This window comes from Haliaeetus albicilla, chromosome 17 (assembly GCF_947461875.1).
Source record: "Haliaeetus albicilla chromosome 17, bHalAlb1.1, whole genome shotgun sequence".
Classification (NCBI taxonomy): Eukaryota; Metazoa; Chordata; class Aves; order Accipitriformes; family Accipitridae; genus Haliaeetus; species Haliaeetus albicilla.
In genome coordinates this window covers 5153862-5174886 of record NC_091499.1, presented here as the reverse complement: position 1 = coordinate 5174886, position 21025 = coordinate 5153862, and the positions used below count along the sequence as shown (strand labels likewise).

Sequence of the window (21025 nt, the reverse complement as noted above, 5' to 3'; positions counted from 1 at the left end):
TGACAATGACTGATAATTGCTCCTGACACTTGTTACAGGCTGCCAGAAGTCTTCCAGCTACAGTTATATTCAGCATCACAGCAGCACAGTGCACCTTTGAAAAAAGTCAGATACTCTTGATTGTAATTTCTGGCAAGCAAGCAGGTGAATTAGCAAACTTCCGTCACAGTTAGCACTTCTGGCAAATCCCTACCCTCAAAATTCAACCAAAAGCACCAAAGACATCGGAAATGAATCATTAAATCATCTTAAAGTGACCCCTCCAGAACTGCTGGATCCCAGCACACGCTCTGGGTATTGCCTATCAGTTGTGGTTAGACAACCCAGTATCAAGGGCTGGTCCCTTTCAGGTATTTCACGTTAATTTATAAGAAAGGGAAAAATTGACTTTTTCAGAAGAATAATATCACTGAATCACCTTGCTCTTGCAATGGATGACCACTAAGATATGTGAGTATGTATCACAGCATCACTCCCATATCCTGACTTCTTGAAACTCCAAATTTTAAAATTAGCAGACACATGTTGGTACAGAAGCAAGATATCACTGATAAATCAAGTAGCTGATGACAAAATTTTGTTTCTATCAGAGTGCTTATTCTGTAATTTGGGAAATAAACACAAAACTGTCAGTCCCAAGTTACAACGTATCTCAGATTTGAAATACCCATCTCTTTCCTTAGTACAACCCCCAGGATATCCTAGCTCCCTCAACCTTGTTCCCCAGCAGATTTACTTATTCGTGTCTCTCTATCTCCCTCACCTTCTCCTTTTTTTTTTTTTTTGGGTGGGGGGGTAATGAATATCACACATTCAAGAGCTTTTTTGGGGGGGTGAGGGGAGCTGCTGCATCTTTGTGTGCACACCTGTGGTCAGCAGCAATCTGTGAACAGTAACATTTGCTTGTGTAGCTGTGATGAAACGATTACATGTATTGCAGTTTGAGATTTCACTGTGCATCCCTTAACAAGCACACCGGGGCAGACACCTGCTCCATATTGAAGTCCACATCCTTCTATCCTTAAGGCCATCCAAAACAGCCAAAACTTAAGTTTAGTGCAAGCCTGTCTGCTGCAGTCACCCCTCCCAAATGTAGCACTGATTGATACACTTCTTTGCCTCTTTCATATCCACCTTTCAGAACATGGTTTAGTGGGCATGGTTGATGGTTGGACTTGATTATCTTGGAGGTCTTTTCCAACCTAAATGATTCCATGATTCTATGATCTTCTGGCTGCCAAGACACAGGATGACACTACTGCTTATCTGTTTTTCATCATAGTTTGGAAAACTCATTACTCTCTCCAACATCTAGAAAAGAAAGAGCTAGACCAGCCCAGGAGAGTCAAGGTTTAGTACTGTGTTAACTACAACATTATCGTGTGACAATCTTTAACTGTGAAAATAAGGTTCATACTGTAGCCAAATGGGGTCTTCTACACTGAGAAAAAAGGGCAGTGAAGAGCTGGATTTGCTCCTCTTCCCCTTTCCAGCTGTTTCAGAGGATGTAAGATCAGACAGTGCAGGATCAAGGCAGAGACTTCTATGCCACCTCTATAGGATTCAGATGCTGTTTGCCCTCTCCCCTCCCTTTCCATTGTGCCACTGGGGAAAACGCAGAGAGGAACAGCCAGATGTTCCAGGTGGTAGGATCAGTGCTAGAAGTGGCCAAGCAGGCCCTTGATACCAAAGAGTGCAGGGAGTAAAATAAGACTGCCTACCATCGTGTTTGCTCATCCCAAATGACACTATGCAGCCTATGAGATTATGCACCTATGTGGTTTATCTTAAATACTGGAGCAAAGTTTTCTAAATGCTGTCTCCGATACTACTATATATAATATGCATCTGCACAGCCACACACACACACATACCAGGGAGATCACATACTGCCTGAGGACCGAAAAGTTATCCCTACCTGCCAGAGTGTGGTACTGAGGAAAAACTACAGAAAAATACCAGGGAGGTTTCCCAGCCAAGAGCAGCTGCTGATTCAGCAAAGCGGGAACCTTTACACATTCAGAGCACTTTCCATGGTTTTGATTAAGGTCTCTGCGGTACAGTGATCTCTTTGCCCCAGTTGTTCTCCTTTCTTCTCATCTGCTCAGTCTTTTAGCTGTACTTGCACCCTCGCCTCAAACTTCAACACCCTTTACTCTTTTTTCTTTCCATTCAGCTGATTCCTTTCAGCTCCATTCTTCACCCACCCAAAAAGCAGAGACGCCACCTTTAATTAAAAACAAAAACACACAAACACAGACCATTCCCTTAGGCACTGAGCCTGCACAGATTAATATGTACATGCACACAACCTCCAATATGTCAGGCTGGAGATGACAAGGCTGGACAGACGCAGGGGACATGGCACCCTGCCTATAAACCTTGAGACTAACACAACATTTAGTGCCGCCTTATAGCTGATGTACTTGTGCTCTTTATACCTCATCTCCCTTTTGTCTGCTTACTTTGTTAGGAAGGTAAAACTCCTGGTGCGGGGCCTTTCCACAGCCCTCTGTCATACAGCTCCTGTGACAGCAGGGGCCCTTTCCTAACCAGAGGAAGCACTCTTCTTATAAATAGTAAGGTTAAAGCAAATTCCAAATATTCAAAGGCCTCAGAAATTCTAAGACTGAGAGTGTTAACACAGCAAATTATTTTGAAAAATAGTAATTAGCATTACTACCATCAGGTTTACGAACCCTAAGATGTGGCTGAGCCAGGTTTCCAAGTCCTCTGCTACAAACAAGGAGGAAACCTAACCACCGTCCTTCCTGTTAAACCAGACCAGATCTCTAACATGGACCTACCTTTCAATGAGAAGCTTAGGGACAGCCCAAGAGTAGTTAGGTAATACTACAAAACGCTGAACGTTGAATTCAAATGCACTGAGGTGTCCAGTTCCTTCTTCGGTCAAGCTATCTTGTGTTTCTGGATGCTCTAGCTGTACCATCTGAGCCTGCCAAGATCCAGGAAAGCAGCTCTCCCAAGCCCCAGACATCTGAACCTAATGACTCAGACCCCTCTCTTCACAGTCATGAGGCTGGCTCACGCTCCGAGCATTTCTGAACCTTTGTATTTTCTACTTGCCTTCTATTTATTTATTTTCACACTGAAAATAAATGTTCACCTCCTCCTGATTTGTGTGCTTAACCATCTCCAGTTCAAACCCAAAGTGAAACAGACACATAAATACACAAGTCCCAAGTCTGCTACCAAAGGATCCATCACTTTTCATTACCCAATTCTCAGTGTGCAGAAGTGCTATTTTACGCTTGTTCTGCACTAGACGAATAAGCAGCTGCATCGCTCACAGCCAACTTCCCAGCTCCCATCCCAGCTAATTCCAGCCTTCCCCTCACATCTCTCCCCTGTCATACATTCCTCCTCTGTCTGATCCCCACAGACCTGCCTACACGCCCTCTGAGTCCAACTTTTTGTGCCTTAAGGGATGTGTACTTTCTTACAGTTTCTCGCTCACTTGCTGCCTACTTTCCCCTTTCCTGCTGTCCCTCACAAGGCTATAGCCCGCATTCTCATCTTCTCCTCTCATTTTTCCTCTCCCACGGCAACTAAGCAACCATAGTTTTTCTAGTGAACAGCCTTGCCAGCACAATGCAAAATGCCGACCATTTTGTAGTCTTTGCTCATTAATCTGGTGGTTACCTTGTGAGGACATTTAAAACACCTTAGCTAGCACAAGACTCAGGATTAACACAATAAAATAAAATAAGGATTTTATCAAACAAAGTATCTCATTTTCATTGATGGCAGTTTAATGATAATTCACATTGAAAAGGTACTGCTTCTCATGTGGAGGGAAACATGCTTTTGCCTCAATAGCCGTAATATTATTTGAGAAATAAGAGATCCCTGAAGGAAAGATAGCGATCTCAAAAATCCTGCAGGAGGGATCTGGAGAAAGTGGCAGGCTGTTGCACAGGTCTGAAAACACAATCAGACCCATCGACTGAGCTGAAGCTCTTGCCATTGCTCTCTACGTCCAGCAATGAAACCCGAATGGCCCAGGGACCGCTTCCAGCTGAGAAAATACCCACCCACGATGTGCCCGAGGGATCTCTGTGCCAGTCAGCTACAGATACCACCGCCTGCTCCCGAGCTCCCTCCACTCCCTGCTGCCTGCTGCTGCAAAACCTGGTTTAAAACAGCAACCAGCTTCCCACCCTTTCCCCCCTCCTGAAGACAAGGAGGGGTACCACTGGACTTCTCCAATAGTAGCAGACACCCGTGTTTAGACAACGAAATCCCCTCCTGGGAGACATGAGCACAATTTCCGTGCTGTCACCGTATGTCCAGGGACAGCCCAGACAGACCCTCAGCCACAACTGGGTAGTGTTTTGTATCTCTGAAGACCGACCGCAGTTTGTCCTCTTAGCAATATTTTATGAACTGAGCATGACATTTGCACTGAACAACACTGCAGTTCCCTTACAGTTTTGCAGGAAGCTCACCTTAAACAGAAATGCAATTTAATATGTATAAAATGGGTCTTTAACTGAACTTGATTTGTCTAGGACTTTCTTTTATCAATAGCATGATTATAATGCCTGGAATGAGAGAAAAAAGGAAAAACTAAAATATTAGAGATTGAACTCTGATGTACTGGATATATTGTATATAATAGGTATGATATATATGTAATATACATCAGTGTAACCACGACGATTTAAACATCTGGAAGGTAAGTAAAGTTGAAAGCCTTACTGAAAAATATATTATGAGATAAAGACACATGCACCATAAACTGGCTTAGAATTCAGCTGGGAAGCACCACAGTATTATGGAGCGTAATTTGATCTGTCTTCTAGTGAACAGACAGTAGTAGTACTTCTCAGGTTTACAAAATGTAACAAAAAATATTTGGGGAACTAATAAAAAATAGGAGGCTGACAGCCCTGGGGTGCAGCTCTCTGAAGGACAAACATCTTGATATCAAATAAGAAGGGCACAACTTCACAGTCTAAAAAACTGCAGACTGGTAGATTCAGGCAAACTATGGTAACGCACAGCAAAAAAAGCTTTCCCGTACTCTCAGTGGCCTCAGCTTTAGCCTGGAGGAAAAACTACTTTTCCTTTTCCTTCAGGGAAAACACTTTTAATTTTCTTGTTCATTCAATTCTTAGCCTCTGACAAGGGAGTCAAAAGGGTGGCAGTTGCTGAAGTCACTTATTGATTTTCTTGGTTTATTTATGAATGCCAGACATGCAAGGGCCTGTCTTCAAAATTTAACACCCGGTATTTTACACCATTAAGTAAATTGCCAGGAAGACTAGTTCCTTTCCACCTCTGCAACTTTCACATAACGAGCGAGCTGCCCTCGCAGAAAGTTCATTGAACTTTGGCTTTCATAGAAAGCTCTCAAATTTAGGGCCCCTCCGCTAAAGCTGTATGTGGAAGTTCCCTGTCTTCCCCACTTTAAGAAGGCTTTCTTCTCTGGTCTCAGTTGACCTCCATTTCTCTACCAGTACACAGGAAGGAAAGCTCCACTTTAGAATACATACAGTAGGAAGCAGAGGGAAAAGTAAAAAGGCACAGTATGAGATCAACGGGAGGGTTTTCAAGGGTAATCCCATGTACAATATGTTGCAGTAATCCAACAGAAGGTGACAGAAACCATGAATCACTCTGACAAGGTCTTGATTTCAGAGAAATATGGCAAACACTTAAATGCAGACAGAAAAAAGCATACTTGACCATAAATTCTGCAAGGAGAGAGCTGAAAGCATTGCCAAACTGCAAACCCTGTAAAAAATAAGAGGACAAACCCCCTCCATAATAGGAAGCACTACCGTTGCTGCTGTTCTCCTCAAGATTCTTCCCTCATATTGTTAACTTCATTCATTTTACTTTACCTCAAGGAAACCTTGGCTTTTTTACTTTTGATCCCATCCAAGATAAATACCAGGAAAGAAAGAATCAGATGACCTTGGTTGGATGAAAGAGAGAGCACTGTCCCATCTGCCGTGTAACTAGAACTCCCCAGCTCCTTTTCCACATGGCCCGTTTAAACCCGTTCAGACAGGGACAAGATTAGAACTTGAAACAGCCTCACCAGAAAAAGGGATGTTACAGGTGAACAAACCTGTAAATATACTGCTGATTCCCTGAAGTGGTTAATCAGTCCAAACGGGTCCTGCTGAAAGTTATTTTACAGTGAGTGCTATAATTGTTTGAAATAGACTTTTTTAAGGGAGGATGTTTTGCTTTAAGCTTATTTAATTTTACAAAAAAACTGCAAAATAAATTATAAAGAGATTTTGCTTATAAACATGAGAGCTTTTAAATTTAAAAACTACAATCAACATCAAATCATTTAAAAACACAAAATACAAGAATCATAGCATGTTAGTGAGGTTCTATATTCTTAAAATAGATTTCTCATTAAAAAATCAATATCTAATTTTGCTCTGAAATGTAAGAAAAATGTACTGTGCATTTAATCTCAAAGGAATTTACACACTTTTTACATATACACTATCAGAATCAAATCATATAACTCTGCAATCTCCACCTCTGAGTGAATACAGTTCCTTTCTATGAGTGTATTGAAAAACAGCTTTTTGGAGAAAACAAAGGAAAACAAAATACACAATTAAGACTGCAGGAAATTAGGGGTATACAGAACAAAAAGTAATTTAAAAAAATACAGATACAGCTTTTAACAGTGAAAAGCGGGGGGGGGGGGGGGGGGGGCGTTGCAGAAGTGTAGGTAGCCATGCCTTGGTTTCACTCTTCGGAAATTTACTTTCTACGTAAAGCCTGGGGAGTAACTGAACAGTTACTGAATGAATTTGAGAAAAATGTGTTTCTTTCTGCAAAATACAAGACTTGCAGGGATGTACCCCATCTAAACGGACTCAGCAACACTTAAGTCTTATTCCAGTTAACAGATGTGCTTACAGTGACACTTGTTCCAAGACAGAGATTCACCAAAGTTAATCAAACTCAGCAGAGGCACAGGACCACAGCAATACAATGTTTTGCTGGTCCATGGCAGCAACTTGTTCAACTGTGTCACCTGTCCCCACGATATGACTGCAGGTAAAATTGTTCCCAATTTTCAGCTCCTGATCAAATTTCGCCAATGCACTTTGCATATTTTAAGGAATGCTAAGCAACATAATGTTGCAATTAAAGTCCCTAAAACAACTTGTACATATTTCCGTACAGCCTGGTTCCGTATTCTTAGGCACAAGCACACATACACATACAAAATCTCTTCTAATTCTCATCCATAAAGTGCAAACCCATTACCCTGATACTTTGCAGGTGGCATCCAGGGCCAAAATCAATACAGTTAAAGTAGGATGATCTAGAGTTCTCATAAATTCTGTCCTTTCTTCTCAACTGCCTAGCCTCATGCACCATGCACTCCATCAACCAGCTGCCTTCCTGTTCTACATCCATAGCTAAAAACACATAGACAGCAGAACATAAAACTGTATCGCTGAACTTTGTCATGCAATGTCAAAATTTTTGCAATAAATAACAGTACCAAGGAGACTTATCACCTCAAGTAACTAAAATACTCATAGATTGTTCATAACCTTTTACCGCTCAAGCTTTCACATTATGTTTGCATCTACATCTGTGCAATTTCATTTAATCAGTACAAAATTTAGTCTCCTGATGTCAAATGTCAAAATGACTTCTGAAGTTAATACTGCAAATATGCAAAAGTGCAATGACTTTATTTTGAAAATAACTTCATATGAAAGGCTAATTAAAAACCTAGAGAATAATGAATATAAATGAAAAATTACTCCAACTGCTCTCTTAGTACATGCAAGTGCTAAAGAAATTGTGTAAAGAAAAGATATTAGAAAGCTCAGACAGCTACTACATCTGCTTTTGCATAGGTCTTGATGCTTTTTCCAAGATCAATGGAATCATCAAAAGAAAACAGTTATACTAACAAATCACGGCTCAAAACACAACTAAACATATTCAATCATCCAGTTCCAAAATGGCCTTTTGTTACATAAACTGCTTCATTGTCATTTCTCTCAAAATTCCTATTACTAATCATTTGATCTGTAGAATACTTCCACGTGATTAAGACATACCAATGCAAATAGCCCACAGTTAAATCTGTTTGTATAGTATAGGACTGTAGGTTTGCTAAATATCTGGAAAGAGAATTGATGTATCAATATAAAAATTACAAAATCCTAGTTTACTGATAGGATTTTGAAGCCTTCACAGTACATTCAAAAACTTTAGAATTAATATATATTTTACAAAAATGTAGACAAAATCTTCATGAGCAGTGGCTACAAAATTTCTAATGCTTGCTAGGCTCATAGGCCAAACTAGGTTTGTAAAAAAATGTAGTATCTTTTACTAGACCTGCTAGTGTAAGATGTAGACAGAATTTGGGGTACATAATTTCTTTGTTTGACCAATTCAGAGTATGCCATATTGGTAACCAAGAGAAACACTTGAGAAGACACTGCGCACTTCGGTCATTCAAGCATGTGAAGACTTCCATTAGCAATTCTGAGAACAAACAGAGCTCTCTGTTTCTTGCTAGAAGAGTAGTAGACTTTTTCTCTGCAATATAATAGTACTCACACTAAAATAGCATGGTTGGGCTGTGTTCCATTCATGAGAAATGTCCTAATGAATTTCACATAATGAAGTTTAAAAAAATAACTCTCAATTAAGGACCTCAAAGTAAATAACTGTATTTTGATGCAACGCATTTAAACCACCACTCTAACTAGAATTTGGCATTTATCTAAAGCCCAAAATACAGAGAAAATTAGTCTTTGGTTACACCCGAGATCCTCAAAAGTTGAAACAGTTCGTTTGCTAGATCCACCACTGTCACCACTAAAAAGTACAGCTCTATCTGCTAGGTTCACCCCTGATCAAAAAGCAACTTTCAGGGCATACACTGATCTTCAGTGATTCCAAGATGGTTTCATATATGAAAGACAGACCAAAAAATTAAGAGATTTCAAACACTACCCATTTTTATTACAGATACCTGAAAGAAACATATACAGACAGACAGGCTCCCCTATCTTCAATAGTATTAACAATGCTTATCATAAGCAAAGCGCACAAAGTCCTGACACTGAAAATAAGGCACACAACTGATGTGAACAAACTCAGAAATGAGTGCCAACGTAGATGTTCTAATTCACTCTAGAACTGTCTGGAAACAGCTATTCATCGTGCCGTGTCTCTTCATGCCTCTGAAGTGGCAAGTGTATGAATGGTTTTGTGCGTGTCATTATTCTGAAAATTGCAACTAGCTTTTCTTGCCTCTGTAACAGTGCCAGAGAATATATTTGGAACATGGCTTTCTTGTTTAAAACTCTCTCTGGACATAAGTATCTCATATGAAATCAAATTTTGAGGATGATTACTTCAGTTTAAAGTATAAAGAATTACAACGCTACCCTATCACACTGTGCAAATTGTCTTACCTAAGTAACTATTAAAGCAAACTTATAGTGGTATTCTTTTCTGCTGTTTGTTGTGAAAACCAAAAATAACTCTGACTAACATTTGCTGCCTAGATTCCAGCAACACCATAAACATTGCATAATATTTTACCATATCTGTGAAGTATAAAAGAAGGGATAAAACAATTGTAACTCTTGACAGTGCAGGATCTGACAAGCTATCTGCATCCTTACAGATCCAATATATGGATCTGACCAGGGTAAATCACACAGCCCTGATCAGGTGTAAATCACTCCAGTGATTGTAAATTATATGCAAGTATTTCCAAAAAACAGAATGAAACCACTCTGTGTTTGTAACTGATTACATCGGATTTTCTTATATGTTTTATTACCACTGGGAATTAGAGTCAAACTATAGGCACGCAAGCTTTTTCCAGCAAAACATAATTGCATGCCAGTATCTATTAATTAAAACTGGTAGACCCAGGGGAGAAGAAAAATGCAGCAGGTACCAGTGGGTAGAGTGAAGAAGGTAAAGTTGGGTAGAAATTATAACTGGCTCTAACTATTGGCAACCAAAAATAAAATTTTGAATTTTGTCATTTTCCACCTTCAATAATGCCTGCCTCCCAAAAAGGCTGAATACAAGGGCAGCAGTATTTTTAAATAGCCCTTTCTTAAGATATTAAGTTCAAGTCTTAAAATGCTTAGTAACCGCCTGATGAAGGAAGCACGCTACATGTTTGTTAGTTGCTTTCCTGTATCCAAGGTTGCAAAAAATTCTTCACATGAGTCTTCAGAAATAAAAGGGCATTGACAAGACTGAGAATTTCAAACCTCTCTTAATGTTGTTCTCCCTCTGCTATTTTCCAGAAAACCAACCAACAGGAGGGTACCCTTCCCTTCTAGAGAAGAGGTCTCTTCTGCATAATTCTTTTTAAGATCTGGGTTTATAATAACTCTGTACTTTGAGAAGTTCCTGCGCAGATATCATGTTCTTTCACCCAGTCTTTGTCTTCACCCTTCTGCAGGGCACAGATAATGCCCATGAATTTGTAGACTCACAGACTACTCAGTCAGAAAGTATTAGTGCAAAAGCCAGGCATGAAGCTTTGGCGGCTTCTTATATCAAGTGGAGAACCACGTGGGAAGATGCATGCACAGAAATAACGCCCTGTGCATTTCAATAAAACCACTGAAACTGGGGTCAGAAAAGAGCTCTGGACAAGAGCTTGCACTTCAGACCTTCTGAAATCTCAACATATGCCAATCTGAAGCCCATGTCTAGAACATGGTAGGGATGTTTATTACTGCCTGTCATCGCCTATGACCTCCCGCTCTTCTATAGTTTTTGAGGAGATTCCTGTGAATCTGCTATTGTCTGCTGACAGTCTCCGGCTCCTGCCTCGGCGGTGAGATGGCCCCCCAGCAGGACAGTCAGTGACTGTCTCATAGTTGCCTTACCGCGTGACTGTGTGCAGTTGTGAATACATTTTGTCTGTATATAGTAGTCTCCTTGGACTACTCAGTCCACCTTCCTGCTTAAAAATCACTATCAATTCTCTGAATTTCCCTGCAAGTCATGAAAACCCTCCTTGCAATTCTGAGGTCACCACAGTTGTCTCCTTTGATCAGGACACCCTTCTGGCCACACCTGCCCTCTCAGAGTGGTGAAAACTTGAAGCCTCAAATGCTGTTAAATTCTTTCTGATGTTTCCATTGGCCAAAAGGCAACAATAGTTTCTGCACCATTCAGCCCTCTCTCTCCCTCTCTGAGGGCCTTGGACAGTAAAGAGGAAGGGGCTGGAAGCAGTGACCACAAGCAATCCTCCCCCCGAATGATTCAGACTGATTTGACAACACATTAGATACTGGTCTCCCTCTTAAGCTTTAAAACATTCAACAAAGGGACAACATCAAGTCCAGCACAAGGAGAGGAATAATCCCATGCACCAGTACACGCTGGGGGCCAACCAGCTGGAAAGCAGCTCTGCAGAGAAGCAACTGAGGGTTCCTGGTCAACACCAAGATAAGCATGAGCCAGCAATGTGCCCTTGCAGCGGAGAAGGCCAACACCATCCGGGGCTGCATTGGAAAAGCATTGCCAGCAGATCAAGAGAGGTGATCTTTCCTCTCTGCCTCAGCACTGGTGAAGCCACATCTGGATGCTAAGTCTAGTTCTGGGCTCCCCAGCTCAGGAAAGACATGGACACGCTAGAGCAAGTGCAGTGAAGAACTGCAAAGACAGTTAAGGGACTGGAGCATGTCACATGAGGAAAGGCTGAGAGAGTGGGGACTGTTCAGCCTGGAGAAGAGAAGGCTCAGGGGGATCTTAACAATGTGTATAGAACCCCAGTGGGGAGGAGTAAAGAAGACAGAGGCAAACTCTTCTCAGAGGTGCCCAGTGACAGGACCAGAAGCAATGGACACAAACTGAAACACAGGCAATGCCATCTGAACATCAGGAAACACTTCTTACTGTGAGGGTGGCTGAACATTGGAGAAGGTTGTCCAGAGAGGCTGTGGAGTCTCCATCCTTGGAGATATTCGAAAGCCACCTGGACACGGTCCCAGGCTACCGGCTGTAGGTGGCCCAGCTCTGAGCACGGGGTTGGACTAGACAATCTTCAGACTCCTGCAGTCCTCCAGGAGTAAAATCGTTTCACCACGGGTTTGTACACTCAAGTGTCAGGATCAGGGCTGGCACTGCCAGGGAGACGCGCAAGGCAGTATTCGAGCAGTCTGTCTGGGTGATTCTAGGGGCGTAGACCACCCACGCACACAGCAAGTGACCTGCACTCTGTTCCCTGCTCCATCACAGAGCCTGAAACACCGTGGGTCCAAACCACTTTAAGTACAAAGGAAGAAATAAAGGCTTTCAAGCAGCAGAGGTGAGGGCATCCTCCATTCCTCCTGCTCCACTGCACAGAAAGTGAGATTCATGGGACCATGGAAAAAATAAGCAAGAGTCTGACTCGGAGGAGGGAGTCTTGGTATTGTTTATCTATTTTATCCTTTAATTCCTTGGTGCCAAATGCACAATCAGTTCCCAGAACTCTCGATTCCTCCTTTGTCTTCTCAGTGGGATTAAAGATAGGCTTTAAAATCTTTATCCTAAAGATAGGATAAAGACAGAGTTCCTCATGATGGCCGCTTGACTCTTGCTTTTATTTCTGCAAAGTGGCCCAGTTTCAACAGAAGGGATGAAGAATGATCCTACCTCTCCCTTCCCTACTGCTTATGGGAAGGGCAGTTATCATCAGGGGATTTACAGCATTCAGGCTAAGAAGGTCTTGGAACCCTACTTCCTTATTTTGCCCATAAGCACTATACAAAATAAGGGTGGCAGCAGCTGTCACTGTGTTTTGAGCAGTATTCAATGTTTTCTGGCAATGTTAGGTGTGGTCCAAGTGTCAGAAATGGAGAGGGAAACAAACTGCCTCCAGGAAACTGGTTAAGAGCACATGCCTCCTGGACAATCTGTTAATCTTCAGAGTTACACAGCTAGCAGTTCAGGCTGGAAGCTTCCAGGTGCACACAGGAAATTATATAGGCATTATCTTGCAATCTCTGAAACAGAGATTCTCACCAACTGCAAGTGACTTCAGGATTTGGCAGCCCTGAAAAGCGAGAGGCTCCAATATCCCTGTTAATTCTAGAGACCTGAACTGTACTAAAATCAAGTTTGTCTACCACACTAGATGGTCAAAATAGGGTGTTAGGATCAACTTCTCCCTAGTTATTAACTGCCACTCTCATGGCAAATCTTGAAATAACTCTCTTAAGACCTGGGAAGGTTTCAAGTTCCTGCTAGCCTCTCTGCTGAAGCTACTCTATGAAACTACGAAGAACCTCCTGTGTCTTCGAGTTAAGTTTCCTACTCTTGCCACTACCTTGGCAAACAATCTCCTTCAGTCTTGTTAAACCCCATCAGAAGGGCAGTAAGAGCTTTTGTCCCCACTTAAACTTGCTCCAGAAAATGAGTGCCGTGGTAACTAGGAACCTTCTTCTAATTTCTGGCCAAAATTTGTCTAAGGTTTATTTATAGCTGTTCCCCCTTTGATAAGATACTGTTCCAGCAGGGGTGGAGAAAAGTACATTGGCTGTCCCAATGCATGGTCCTTTGGGACTGTGAGAGCGCACAGAAGAACAGAACTGGAACTCAGCTAGCTGTGTTCACAGCTGCCGTGGTTTGCACTTAGTACTTAACTAACCCAATGAGATAAGGCACACAATTGCACATAAGCAAACTTCAGCTTAAGTACATACATATATATATTTCTGTGATTTGTCTACGACTGAAATTTGCTGTATATTAACTGGGGTTGTTCAATGTCAAGGCACCCTATAGCCTGAGACAACTATATTGTTTGTGGGTATCTAGTGTTCAAATGTACACTTGAAACTATTTTTCCTTTAAAATGTTTTTTGCCCCCCATTTTTGCAAATGATGGTTTGTTTCTCTCTTCAGCCTCACTGAAAACTTTCCCTCTCACACTTCTTCACAACTTGTTAGTCATATCAGTCACCTGTAAGGCAGCATCTGGACTTCAGGCTAGACACATCAGCCACTCAACATGAACCTCTTCCCTTTCAGCTACAGGAGTACCTACCATGTAAAACAGGAAAAAATGCCTCCAATGTGAATTAGTCTGCAGAGGAGGCCATGGCACATTCTAGCAGTGTCCTATGCAAACATTTATTCATACAGGAGCAGCAGAAGCTTGGGTCTGTGAGGCCGAGCTCCAACTAAGAGTTGCTAGAGACTACAGTCTTCAGAGATACCCACAAAATCTGGCATAGCCAATGTGATACAGGGAAAACAAGAGTGGATGAGAGTTGAGTCTACCATGGTAAAGACCTTCCTCCTCAACAGACTGCTCTCCATGCTGCTGTCAAAGATGTGTCATGCAGGAAGGTGAAGCTCTCCCAGCCACAGAGGAACAAAAAGGCAAAGCTCTGAAGCCCCAAAAGGAGATCGTTCAGCTGGGAGGGAGGAGGACCTGCTACCTACTCCTAGCCCTCTCGGTATTTGAAACTTCTCTGACTTTTAAAAAAGGCTACATTAACAGCCCTGGGTAACCAGAAGCATGCAGCACAAGAGCAAGACAGCTCCTTTGCCAGGAGAGCTCTTCCTAGTGGGCTTGACATTGAGTTAGGCTCCTGGGCCCATAAAGTTTTCATTCTTCTATGTATGGGGAGCCAAACTGTTTCCACTAAGTTATAATGTAATGGCACTCGTCTAGGACACAATTTCTTCAGGCCAATAAGTGTACGGGGCTTAGGTAACTGCTTCCTAACTGCCAGGCTATTACACCTAAGGTAGCTGGAAGCAGCAATACTGCCTGTCCTCTACATGTTAGGAAAGCGCCCATCGCTGTGACAACAGCACTTTGAGTTCAGCACTGAGTATCGATAGGCATTATAGAGGTACTGTATTAGCGTCGAGTCTTTTAGAGGACCTAAGCATATGACTACGTAGTTTGTGACTCTCAAACAGGCCTAGGTGCAAGACAGAGAGCAAGCAATTCAGCAGCCAAGACACTCACATGCTCTGGTCCTATATGCCCCGGACACACAGGAACACACAGCTTCTCAGGTGCACCATTACGGAAAGATTTTGTGGACTGCACTCAAGGTGCCTCAGTTTCTACTTGGTGCCAGGTAAGCATCGGCATGCTTATGCGGATTTGAGTCTTCAGTGCCATACACCGGATTGGGACCACACTTCACTGCACAAAGGCATATAGATACGCTCTCAGGACTACCTAGTGACACTGCCCCTATTACAGCAGGAATGCAAAAGCCATCCTTGGACGTAAAGGCAATTTCAAGGCAATCAGCTAACAATGTGTTCCTCATGCCAAGGTACACCTGTTTGCAAAAAAAGCAAAAGGAGGAACCTTCACAAAAGCCCTAACTCCTCACCACATTGCTCCAAGGTATTCAACAGGTCACAGGACAGCAGAATGCTCCCCTTCCCCAAACACCACACACAGCAGTTTGAAATCTGATATTGGATGGGTGAGGGGAGGATGAGGTCTCTGCCACCGACCAGGTACACCTAGAAAAAGAAAGTCAAAAGCCAGTACAAGTTGCATGCCTTTATCCTAAGGGTGCGACAAACTCCGTTAGCCCCAGACTGCTGAAGGAAACTCAGTGGGCCAACAAACTGACAGATAGGGCAAGTTCCTGGAACGAGACAAGCAGGTGGTTTCAAACCGAAGCATGCATTTCTGCCACTCTCCAGCGCAAGCAGCAAAAGCATCATGTTGTCCACAGTCCTGCTCCCTGTAACAGTGCCCTGCTCCCAGGCTGGCACGCTGCAATACGCGCTGATGTCAGCATGAACTGGCAGAGAGGGTTTACAAGAGGGCTGTTAGCTCAGGGTCAGCAACGGGGCTCAGGAAGACAGAGAGGTACAGACCCGAACGAGAGGGACACAGCCTCCTTACCGATGACCCTCATCTTTTCCACTTCTCCTCAAATCCATGCAGTCTACTCACAGAAACACCTCAAATACCCTTGGATCCACAATTTTAAGACCATCATGTGAAGAATACAGTAGTTTAACCGATAACTCTTCCTACAGTTTTCTGCCATGAGGAGTGCTGGAAAGGAAAATTACAAGTACTGTTTTGGAAACTTTTACTGCTAACTATCAGGACATCCAGAACAGGAGAGAAGTGCTGCATCCTTTTTAGCCCTTATGATTCATGAGACAGCACACATCCGGCTGCAGGATTGAAGGTAGCATAGTTTGCAACACAGATCAGCTTCACTTCCAGGGGACATCACAGATTTGCATGTGGGTGTTACAGACGGAAACATTTCTCTGCCAGGTGGTTTTAAATGAAAACCGGTGGCTATTTCGCTGAGACATGGGGATCATCAGAAAAACTTTTACTGAAGATAATAGGAAGGGATGGTGACGATATCTGACTTTTATAATATAGCTGTGTCATCTGGATAGCACCACTGCATATTTGTAACAAACCTCTACAAAATTATGGAAGTAAATTGTCTCAAAATCCAATCTTATAAGGGTTACTCTCTGGAAAGATGTGTCTAACTCTTGTCCCAAAAAGGAAGTAAATGCTCAGCATACAGAAAAGGCAAACAATCTCAGACAACCTAGCGGATCTCTGTAAGAGTCAAATCATAATCCATATGAAAACTATTTGCTGTGACCTAATTTTTGAAAACCAACGATACAGCTAAAGTGAGTATACAGCTTTGTAAGTTTCCCAATGTATTTTCTATTAATTTCTGGCTCTTCATTTAAAGAAAAAAAAATCTATTTAAAATCACAATTTCTCAGACCAATAGAGAGCCTAGACTGCTATTCTCATGATTTGAAAGAACTGTTGTAAGGAAATAAACTTTTTAACTTGGGTATCACAAACCTTCGAAGATAACATAAAGTAATTTCAAGTTGAATTCACAATTTTTGACCTCTTCTAAAAACTGTATTTAAAGTGTCTTAAATTCATTTAGTAAAACTGCTGAAGATTCCCATAACCTCACAGAAAAGGAAGCATCCGTCCAGAATTCAGAAATGCCAATACAAAAGAAGAGCAGAAGAAAAAAATGGGGAAAAAAAAGAGGAAAATTTATCCTCTACCCCATGTTAACAAGAACAGGGCTGAGAAATTACCATCTGTACCAACAAAAGTTCATTCTCGCAGTGACTGTAAGATTTATAGTACTGCTCTACCACACGATCACAGAACCAGTAATCTTCTTCACAGAATAAAAGCGAAATATTTATAGGGAAGTAGCTGTGCTGGAGGACGAGGAATGGGAGAAGGATAAATGTAGTTTAGAGCCTTGGCGCTACGCCTTTAATTTTCTTCTGATAAATAGAAACCGAGGAGGGATCCTTCACTTAACGTTTTCCCACATTGACTAACACAACGCATTTTCACAGAACATTTCTCCTCTCAACCACCCCACCTCCAAGACTAACCACACCCCAAGCGTAATGAACAGCAACGGCAAACTGAACTCTCCGTCTTGGACCGAGATCCAAACACCGCGGTCCCGGCCAGCTCCTCGGCGATACGCAACGCTAGCAGCTGGGCCTCGGTACCCGCCGCTGCAATCCCCTTTAGTAGCCCCTGTAAAAATTCAGAGCCAGGCACCGACGGGAAGGGACAGAGACAGCAATATAGTGAAAGGCTGTCCCGGCTGCAGCACGCACAGCGCGCGGGGCCGAAGTCGGGAGCCTGCGGGGGTTTGGTCTCTCCATCCGTCAGAGAAAGCCGCGGGGAAGAGCTGGCACCCGCATGGCGCAAGTGGGTGTTATTTCCGATGCTGCCAAAAGAAACACCCAGATCACATCACACCTCCAGAGCGTCCCTTCCAAGCACAGGTGTACGCAACCAGAAGACCGTGAGGTAAGGATACACCTCCCCTGGCAGGGAGGGTCTGGGTAACGTCAGAGGTTTGCACTAGTCCAGTCACCTCTCCTACCGTTTTCCCCCCCCGGAGCGAACAGGCCTGACGGGTAGTCAGAAGAGGAGAAACCCTGATTCTCCTCCACAGGCCACAGCTTCAGTCTGTTTATTCTCACCACTCGCAGCAGGCAATTCGGTAACGTTACGTTTGAAGCCTCCTATTGACGGAGGAGGCTAGAAAATGTGGTCACATGTGCCGTTTGGCAAGGATGGGGCGGGGGGGGGGGGAGACAGAAAAGGTCCACAAGAGGCTGTGGGGACCTGGTCGCCAAACATGGCACCTCCCCACACCCCTCCCCGCGCCGCCGGCAGCGGGATAAACCCGCTCCCCCCCACCCTCCTCCGTCCCGCCGCCACGCACGTTTCCCCCTCCGTAACGAGCGGCGCGACTGATCGCGTTTATTTCCTAATTACGACCGCCCCGCTGTCCCCCACAGCCCGCTGCCCTCCCGGGAGCGGGCGACGGGCGGAGAGAGAGAGAGACGGCGGTTGGGGGCGCGAGGCGGCGGCGGGAAGACGGAGCGGGGTGTGGAAGGGGGGAAGGGGGGGGCGGCCGCCTCAGCCCCGCGGCGGGCGGTAGCGGAGGCCGAGCCAGGCGGGGGCAGCACGGCAGCCGCGGAGGCTCCCGCACGCAGGGAAACCCCACCCAGCGGTCCCTCCTGGCAGAGGCGGGGTTCTGGGGACCCCAAAGGAATCCCACCTCGATCGATCCCCCCCCTCCCGTCCCACCTCCCCCCCCAAACCACCACCGACCACCGCCGCCTGGCCCCCGCGGCGGGGTTGCCGCCCCCCTCTTTCTGCGCCGCTGGCTCCCTCGGGGCGGGGAGGGCCCGCTCCGTCCCGCTCCGTCCCGCCGCGCCCGGCTCCTCCGGCAAGGTCTGCCTCGGGAGGAGCTGCCCCGGGGTGGGGGAGGACGGCCGGAGGAGGAGGAGGAGGGAGTCGGGGGTCGGGAGGGGAGCGGGGGCTCCGCAGCGCCGGGTCCCCGCTGAGGGGGTCCCCGCTGAGGGGGTCCCCGCGGGGCGGCCCGCCGAGCGGGGCGAAGCCGGCCGGTCCCCGGGCACCCGGCCGGCTCCCGCGGTGGCAGCGCCCGCTCCCGCCCGCCGGCGATGGGCGCATGAATGAGTGCCTGAATGAATGAATGACTGGCGTCTGCTTACTTGAGCATGGCCTCTTCTTTCTCTTCCTCTTCTTTCTGCCGGTCCATCACTGCCATGATAATGTTCCTCTCCTCCTCTGTCAGGTGGCTCAGGTCGGGCAGCTCCTGCATCGGGGGGGGCACCGTGGGCGGGCGAGGGCCGCGGGGCCCCACCGAAGAAGACATTTTCTTTCCGCCGCTCCCTTACACCTTCTACCTTCGCACGGCAGACCCAGCCAGCCTCTCCTCCGCCCCCTTCACAGTGTAGTCCTCCGAGCAGCAGCAGCCGGCAGCTCTCTGGCAGCAGCGGAGGAGGCGGAGACCCAGCCTTTCATGGTTGCTTGCATCCACCCCGGCCCGGCTGCCGCTGCCGCCGCTTTGCTCCCTTTGTTTCCGCCGCTTCAGGGAGCTCGGGGGCTGCCGTGCCGCCGCCCGCAGCCCATCCTTCCCGGCGGTGGCTGTGCGGGGCGGGGGGGGGCCGTGGCGCGGAGGGCTCCCGATCGCCGCTGGCGGGCTGCGTGAGGGGAGGGCGGGCGGGGTAGGCGGTACGCGCCGCGGGCCGGCCGGGAAGGGCGGGCACCGCCGCCGCGATGCTCCGCCGCCGCGAGCCCGGCGCTGGGCGGAGGGAGCGGCGGGGGCCGGGGCCGGTGAGGCGGAGTCCGGCTCTCGCCTCAGGGGCGGCAGCGCTGCCCGCCCCTGCCGCTGCCCCTGTCCGTGGGCTGCCCGCCCTTCTCCCCCCCGCCCCTCGCTCGTCCCGCGCGGTCACGGCCGTCGTTCCCGGCACCGCCGTCCTCCTGACGTTCTCCTCCGGGTTCCCGCACCCGCGGGTCGGGGGCCGGCAGCTCGCCCGAGCTCCCGCCGAGGCTGCCGTCTCGCCCTAGGCGGAGGGTGGCGGGGCGGGGGGGGGGGGGGCCCTGCGGGCCGCCTGAGGGCTGCCTGAGGCGCCGGGGAAGCCCTGGGCTCCCGGTGCTGCCGCCGGTCCCCCGGGCGTGAGCCGTGCCGGCTTCGGCTCCAGCTGCAGCCCCCTTGCCTTGAGCCAGCCCTGTCACCACCCGTTCCTTGGCGTCCCGTGCTTCAGCACTTTCTTCATAGGCTGCTTACACCAGTAAGTGGCACCCACGCCGCGGTGTGTCCCCCCCCACACGCCTCCCGTGGGGGTGGCGAGTGCTCTTAACTCTCCCCGTCCGACAGACACGGCTTTTTTCACTGCTGTGACCCACCGAAAGCGGCCGTGAAGCGTGCCACGGTGCCCACCGCTCAGCTGAGGGGCTAGCGCACGATGAAACGAAACATCACTTCCAGACAGAGACCGCTTCCCTGTCAAAGTCTGACCTGCCAGCTCTGAGCAACTTGGGGCTGGGGAGCTGGTAATGAACACAACAGCCCTTCCTTCCCTCCAGGAGATCACAACAGCCCTTCCTTCCCTCCAGGAGATCATCTGCGTGCGACCCGCTGGCCAGAAGCTCATGCCGATAGCTCTGAAGGGTCCCTTGCTCAAACGCGTGCCTGTCAGGGAACGAAATCGTTCAGGCTACTTGGAAATGCAAAGCCGAAATACAGAGAAAACTGCACTTTCAAATAAAATGTGAACTACCACTAACACACGCTGACACTCAAGACCTCTCAGTCACGCTTCTGCCGAGGTCACAGCATGGAAGCAGCTCTGGTTTCTAGAGAGATCGTCTGATGGGCACGAACCAAAGGAAAAAAATCTATGCTGGCAGTGTTCAATGCTTCTTGCTGCCAAACTTGCTGCGTTTGGAATAGGGAGAGGGACCGGCTTTCAGCCAGCCGCGCTAATACCTCTCGCGCAAATTCTGGGCGCTATGAACCTTCGTGACCCTTTGAATTTGAGAGGAATTACTGGGGCCATCTGCTTGTGTCCCCCCAAGAGATTTTCTGCAGGACACAATTTGATAACACAAATAAAAAAAAAAAAATAACAAGCACTACAGCGACCACCAGAACTTTTGAGTCGTAATGTCCAAGTTCAG

The 21025-nt window shown here is 46.2% G+C and overlaps 1 protein-coding gene across 45 annotated transcripts in view; it reads right to left on the bottom strand.

Annotated features, from left to right (window-relative positions):
* Nucleotides 1–19549, bottom strand: part of RIMS1 (regulating synaptic membrane exocytosis 1) — a 338964-nt gene extending 319415 nt beyond the window's left edge. For 16 of the 45 annotated variants that reach the window (XM_069804663.1, XM_069804664.1, XM_069804616.1 and 13 more), the window contains exon 1: nt 19054–19546. In XM_069804663.1, the coding sequence (XP_069660764.1) occupies nt 19054–19217 (164 nt within the window). In that variant the 5' untranslated portion in view covers nt 19218–19546. Of the gene's footprint in view, nt 1–19053 lie in introns of all 45 variants that reach the window. The other 29 variants (XM_069804632.1, XM_069804634.1, XM_069804659.1 and 26 more) reach the window with 3 other exon arrangements.
* Nucleotides 19550–21025: the final 1476 nt, after the last annotated feature.